Source organism: Ricinus communis, chromosome 1, assembly GCF_019578655.1.
Source record: "Ricinus communis isolate WT05 ecotype wild-type chromosome 1, ASM1957865v1, whole genome shotgun sequence".
Classification (NCBI taxonomy): Eukaryota; Viridiplantae; Streptophyta; class Magnoliopsida; order Malpighiales; family Euphorbiaceae; genus Ricinus; species Ricinus communis.
The window spans coordinates 6335142-6342648 of NC_063256.1; the positions used below are offsets into that span (position 1 = coordinate 6335142).

The 7507-nt window shown below is 29.1% G+C and overlaps 1 protein-coding gene and 1 non-coding gene across 2 annotated transcripts; both read left to right on the forward strand.

Annotated features, from left to right (window-relative positions):
- The first annotated feature begins 829 nt into the window (after positions 1-829).
- On the forward strand, positions 830-2012 carry LOC8285824. The gene has a single exon (XM_002524719.3). The coding sequence runs from the start codon at positions 1090-1092 to the stop codon at positions 1846-1848; it is 759 nt and encodes a 252-aa protein (XP_002524765.2). The 5' UTR covers positions 830-1089; the 3' UTR covers positions 1849-2012.
- Positions 2013-5014: 3002 nt separating this feature from the next.
- Positions 5015-5683, forward strand: LOC112535691. Its single transcript, XR_007217616.1, has 2 exons — positions 5015-5291; positions 5376-5683. It is a non-coding gene; the product is annotated as an uncharacterized LOC112535691 (transcript).
- Positions 5684-7507: the final 1824 nt, after the last annotated feature.

The window sequence follows — 7507 nt, forward strand, 5'->3', positions numbered from 1 at the left end:
TTGGATATACGCATATCTAAAATAAATTTTTTTTGAACATTTTAGATAAATTTAGATTGGCCAAACAATAATGACAAAATGTTTGATTAAAAAATTTCAAAACGGGGATATGTAAAAATGATAGTCATAGGGTTATTGTACAATATCATAAAAAAAGTACTTTTAATAAAAATTATATTATTATTTTTAAAAAAATTATATAATTGATAAAATAAAATATAAATATTAAATTCTTTCATCCAACGATTATATTTTAATATGATAAATGTAATCACTTAAAATATATATACTCATGTAACACCAAATCAATTGGCATAGTAATACAGTAGATGATGGATGAATGAGAATTGATCTGTCACATCCCCACTGCGCCAAAAGGAAGGTTCCTCCTCCGTTGTCATGTTTCTAAAAGATAACAAACCTCCTTGCAAGGTGCATCTACATGGAAATTGCCATTTTATTAACTACCACTATTTGTAATTGTCTCTTTTAGAATACTTGTAAATTAGTCATCCGTGAATAATTGAATTCGACTAATAATATCGGAGCGTGACTCCAAAATCATAATCAAGTGAATTTATGTTAGGACAACTCAAGTAGCAAACTGAGTTTTATATCGAGTTAAATTTGAATAAGATTAAAATTGAATTTGACCCAGTTAGTTTTAACTGGGATATGTTCTTTTTGTGGCATTAATTGAAATTATAGGCACTCAGTATTATAGTATGTTTGAGATATAAAATATCGATGAACAACAAGCTGAAATATGTTGTTTTGGTCATAGAAATTTTTATAATTATGATCAACAATAGTTGAATCCAAACCTATATACCAATTAAATAAATAATACCTGTACAAAAATGGTTCATCAGTCATCACCTAATTTCCCGAATCATACAGTTTATCACAAAAATAAAATTGCATGCGTACCCAACATGGAACCAAAACCTCTCACGCTATCGCATACAATGAGAGGGCCTCTTGTTTTGTTTATAGGTTTTGTTGTTTATACAGACATCAACCTAATAATACCACCCCAGCTATAAAAATAACTTCGTCTTCGCCAAGTAACTGATTCAAACCACATGTATGATATTTTCTCGTCTTCTTTCACTGTCGATTAATCTGATTCCACATCAATTTCTTTGTTATAAAGCACCACACACAGCCTTAATAAAGACCAACTCCGAAGCCAAGCATCTCTTCTTTAATTCTTTGTCCCACCCACTCCAAGAATTTCCAAGAAACTCTGTACCCAAATCAAGAAAACAATTCGAGCCTCTTCATCTTTCTTTCTTTGCTTTCGTTATCAGTACAATGAAGGTCCACCCAACTCTAAAGAAACGAAATTTTATCGTCTCCGATCATGACGGTGTCGTTTCTTCCACCACCGCTAGTCCAAACCCAAAGAAACTTAAAAGACTCCCTCACGTGTTTGCCAAAGTGCTCGAGCTTCCCTTCAACTCAAATGCCGACGTTTTTCTCGAAGAAACCCAAGATTCTTTCCTTTTTATCGCTGACAATGCAAGCGGCGACGATGGTGAGGAAACCGCAGCCGACGACTTCCGGGCTCACGTGATCAAGATTCTACCGGGAGTGACAAAGATTTCAGTACTAAAAGTTGCACACAGTGGTAATGTTGGTTCTTGCGAGGATGAGGAGGTTAATATAGACACGTGGCGATTCCGGCTTCCCTCAACTGCGTGTGCGGAGAAAACAAGTGCGATGTGTATTGGTGGGCAGTTGGTTGTTACAGTTCCTAAAGTGATGAATGTTGAAAATATGGTACGAGATTTAGAGGATGATGGTCATGAAAAATATGATGAATATGAAAACTTGGAACGTTAATAATGCCAAAGAGAGTTTGTTTCATTAATAGAATAATTCGTTTTTTAGGGTTTTGATGTTTTTATGTTAATAATGAGTTGAATCTTGATATCGAAGGGTGAGCCGAGTAACATGTAAAGGTTAATCTGCAAGTAATTTTGATCTAAAGATTCATCTTCTGTTAACTGTACCAGTAAAACCCTCCAAAAGCCACTCATACTTTCTTTTTTGCTGGCTTTTCATACAGAAAGAGCAGAAGATTGCAATTTATCCCAACGGTGAACTTTCACTCTTCTTTTTTCTTTTGTTTGTGATGGAAACGTTAACCCTGGGACACGATCACTTGTTCTCTGCCACTCGGATCCTGATGCTTTATGATTTCTGGTTGCTGCTCAATCGACTATATAATTAAAAATGAAAGCTTCTTTTAATAAGTGGGGAAAATCCAGGATCCTAACTACCCAAAAGATGAAAAGAGTAGCCCCCGCCAACATATAAACTTCACTGTCAACAGGATGATTTGAAATTAACAATTGAAACATATCCATTAGCCACTTTGACATGCAGTTTGCTATCATTGTTGCTTAAAAATGAAAAAGCTTTTGGATGGGGGAGATGATTTATCTGGCATCAGTCGAGTGCAATTGTATTAGGTCCCTCATCATCTTTTCATTTTATTAGTTCTTTTTTTTTTCTTTTTCTTTTTCAAGGATGTTGAGGGAAGGTACATAAGTTTATTTTGTTATCCAACTTGTTCTTTTTGTTTCCTTTTGATCATATAGGATTAGACCTTATATGAATTGTGGGGTCTGTGCGTTATTTTCTGTTCTCCTCATATATCCTGAGTTGACAGGAGGGACCAAAATAATAATAATAATAAAAAAAAGAATAAGTGACATGTCTGTCATTAGAGAAATGCACATCTCACTTTCAAAATTCTAAAATTTAGAAAAAAATGCAATCTGAGCCTCTTTCTTTACTTCCTTTCTATTTTTTTCTCAATCAATGCTTCAAAAATAAACTCGCCTAATTAGTAATTAGTTTTTTTTTTTGTGCAATGATGAACCTATGTTGTTGTTTTTTTTCAAATTTATGATGTATTTTTATTCTTTTGCTTTTAAAGTGTTAAAATATTAATTCTTTTTTTATTTCTTAAGATTACAGTTTTAATAATTTTTAAATTATTTTTAGATAGAGTAATTGAAAATAATTAAAAAATAAAAACAATTGTAATCACACTGAAGACTAATAAAATAAAAATAATAATATTTTTGAAACGAACTTAATATTAAAAAATAATATCTTTTGTTGATTTTAGAATATTTTTAAAAAAATCTATTTTATTTTTTTATGAAGAAATTTCACCGCACTTTTTTTCTTGAACATTATTTTATGGTCAAAAATTCTATTTTTAAATTTTTTTATTTCTATGATATTTTTTAGATTTTATAAAAAAAAGGGTATACCAACAAAATATTCTAAGAATATTTTTTTAATCTTATAAATAGTGTAACTCCAATTTTTATTTTATATTTTTTAAAATCTAATAAAAAATATACTAAAAGTATATTTAAATAATATCGAAATTTTATTTATTTTAATTGTATTATTATAAGTTTTTCTGTTAAAATTTTATTAAAAAAATTACTAACAGTAAATTTATAAGATATCAAAAAAGATTATTTTAATTTATATTCCAATAAAATCTGGGCTAACTTCCATGCATAACAAATTTGCTGCGTTATCCCAGGAAAATATGGAGCTTTACACTACTAATGTTGGATCTTCTCAAGTTCCCGCCCAAAAGAAGAATAAGGATGAAGTGTCAAATATTGGGCCCAGGAATATGGCACTTATTCTCCCAGCATCTAACCAAGGCCTAAAAAAATTAAAATATAATTAAAATAGAACTAAAAATATATATTTAATAATAATAAATTATATTATATTAAAAAATATTATAATACAATTCAAGAAAATAACTGTATAAATAAATATCTTAAAAATAAAATCGGACAAAAATATTTTAGAATACAATCATAAAGAAAAGAAGTGACCGTACAAACAAAATTTGCCACTGCTCTTCCGTAAATGTGTAGAAGTCTTTTCTTTTTTATTTTTCTTTTTCTTTTTATAAAAGCGCATCAATGTTGCGTACTATAAAGCAATCTGCATACCAGATCAGCCCAAACTATGATATAAGTATTTTTTTAAGACTCAATGGGCCATTTATTTTAAAAATTAAATGGGCCATAACATATTGAATAATTTTGCAATTCACTCTTCATTAAATGGGGCCTTATGTCATATGGATCCAGATCCATTTTAATATGATCCAGTTGGGTGTAATAAGCGCATCAGAATTCCAATTCTAACTATATATCTAAATTTTATTATTTTAATATTCAATATTTATTTATTTTATTTTACTAAAAAAATATTAACACTATAAAATAATTTTAAATATATATATATATATATAATATATATCACATCTATATTATATATAAATGAATATACTATTTATTAATTATAAATATATATTAACAAACTAATAAATATTATGTTTATAAATGATGAATACTTATATCAATTATAAAAAATATTTTAATATGCATCACAAAAACAATAACTCTATTTTTCATAAATATTTCACAGTGATTTGAGAAACATATATAAAGTTATAACTACTGAATAGACAATAACAAATTAATGAACATGTAGATAAAAAATGATAAATATTCTTCACTAAAATTATAAACATTTAAAAATTAATGAAACACATAATGGACTTTGCTATAGTTATAATAAACATTATCCTATAAAAGATAAATATTGATATTCCTTATAAAAATATAACACTTTTATTTATGAAATTATCAATCACATATTGGTAAAATTTCTAAAATAATATAAAGTTACAGTATACGAGGACTTTTTTAAAAATTGTATTCTATTAATTTTAATAGATAATTTATTTAATTATTTATTAAAAGTATCGATTTTTAATTTTTTTAAAAATAACTAATTTTTCAAAATAATTATGGGAATCATATATTAAATTAATTTTATAAATCTAAAAATATCATATAGTTTGCAACAGTACTCCTTAGTCCTTGCAATGATAATGGGTTATTACTTTGATAATGATTTGTAAATTTTATCAGCTTTATGTCGGCTCGTTCTCAATCGGGATGGGAGGTATTCCATGGGTTATATTTTCAGAAACAAAATAACTAAATTCTGCCTTAAATTTCTCTTCATTCTACAACTTGTAAAGACAAAAAAAGCCAGATATCAATGTTATCTTGTAAGGTAGAGCATGGTTACAGAACAGTATTTTGTTTCAGATATTCCCATAAATATTAAGGGAGTAGCTGGAGGATTCGTGAATCTGATACACTGGTTTAGTGCATGGACAGTGTCCTACTCATTCAACTTTTTAATGGCTTGGAGCTCTTCAGGTAAATTTATTTCTGGATTCAGCAGAGTTCAATATAATTGAGCAAATATGATCTGAATTATGTGGGCATTTACTTTTATTTCAGGTACCTTTTACCTGTACTCGAGCTTTTGTGCTGGAGCTATTCTCTTTGTAGCAAAGCTAGTGCCAGAAACCAAGGGAAGAACTTTGGAGGAAATACAAGCCTCCATGAATCCCTGAAAGGAATGAGTTCCCTGATAACATGATCCAGGGAAAATATAAGAAGTTTTGTTTCTTCTGGATATTAATGCCCTTTCTTCATGTTTTCTCTCTCATAATATGTACCTAACATTTATTCCATTCTTTCATTTTAATGGTTCTCCAGATTATGTACCGGCCATCATCAGCTTGATGTAATTCTGTTGTTGAAAATAGTGATATTCCCATTCCTCCTCATTAGACACCATATCTAGATTCGGTGGCTTTTGCAGGCACCTTGTTTCTTAGTTTATCCAATCCTGGTTATTTGTAATACTTTGCTGGGCCGTAATTATCGAATATAGTAAGACACTGGGACTGGGCTATTAACGCAAAAATATCCAAACCTTTTGGGGTGTTACTGTCATGGACTAAATAGAGTAACACCATTAGGTTTACTTTTCCTTTTTCTTGCCGTTAGTATGGAAAGGAAAACGAACGCTGTCATGGTGAATGTGACATGTACTAAAGTTGTAAATAATGAAACTTTTAATTTACCATCAAAATCCTCGTCCGTCCAAATCAGGGGGCTCGAGGGTTTGTGAGTTTGCAACTGGATTGCTATTATCTGTCGTGGGAGAAAAATGAAAAAGACCATCATAGTGTTAGGGTCTCCGTGAATTTTGAACTACTAATTGTTGTGCCACGGGAAACATACTTCAGCTTTTAATCAAATATGAAAGAAAATTTATCATAAAGATTCCATTTGAATTTTTACTTGAAATAAATAAAAACAAGAATCCATATAATCCTGCAATGGAAAAAGAATTGGCTTATACTATATATATAAATCGCAGTAAACATGAGATTAAAGACTATGTGTTTGTATCGAGAAAGAATGAAAAGAAAATGATAATAATATAAAAGGGTCTTTCCCGCAAATTTGGCATCATCAAAAGGAGTCACTGTTTCTACTAAACAAGCATAAAAGAAAAGTACCATGTAGAAAGGGAACCACATAAAATATATTATTGCAGTCAGTTGTAGTTCTACCTGTGTGCTTATAGGTTTCAAAATCCATTCTTCTTCTTCTTCTTCTTCTTCTTCTTAAATAATTTTCTGATTTTTTTTTTTTAATTAATTGCTGCTAATAGATCATAGCATAACTCTGCACTCTGACTCCAACATCCATTCCCCGTTACAACACTTTCTCCTCCTAATTTACTATTACACATATTATACAATCTCAACACTTTCCTACAACATTTTGTTTCCCCAGTTCTTACAATATTCAGTTAAGTTTTAGCTTTGTTTGTTTTTCGACTGACTTCTCATACTGTTAAAGTGTACTGTTATTAAAACTACTTTTGTTTTGGAATTGGAACTATAAAATAAAAACTGAAATAAATAATCAGTTCTCCCAAAAAAAAGACATGATCTCATGATTTCATGTGCAACAACCAAATTGCACAATTTAACATTAAAAATGTTCCGCATGTAATTTGATTAACAAAATAACAGAAAAGAGCAAAATAAAAAACTGCGAAAAAGAATCCTTGAAACACTTCCACAATAGTTAATATATTATTTTCAGTTCTAATAGGTTTAAGATTTAATTAAGTAGCAAATAAATTAGTAATTTATTCAATTAATAAACCATCCATTTGACTCCGTCTTTTTCTGAAACAATCAATTTGACCCATTTTAATACTTTCTAACAATACAATTAATAGGAATTTATAAATACATGGATCGTCCTCCATTTTTTTTTACGTGTAGAGATAAAATATAGTATTAAAAAATATCGATAATCTTATCAGTAAAGTATTATTGTATTACATATCTAATCAAATAAAATAATTCACAAATGAGTTTCTTTAAAATAAAATTCAATATTTTAACACAGAAATGTGTAAACATTTCATAGAAATTGAAAGGAAAACATATAGAATGTGATGGCTTTCTTTATAAAATAAACTTTTTAGATAAAATATTACTGTTGAGTCATTGTCTATATTACTTGAATTTGAAGCTAAGTGGGTATCAGAGGTGCAGTAT

Excerpts from the sequence above, each read along its gene's own strand:
- LOC8285824 (XM_002524719.3), top strand. The coding sequence starts at position 1,090 with ATGATATTTTCTCGTCTTCTTTCACTGTCGATTAATCTGATTCCACAT.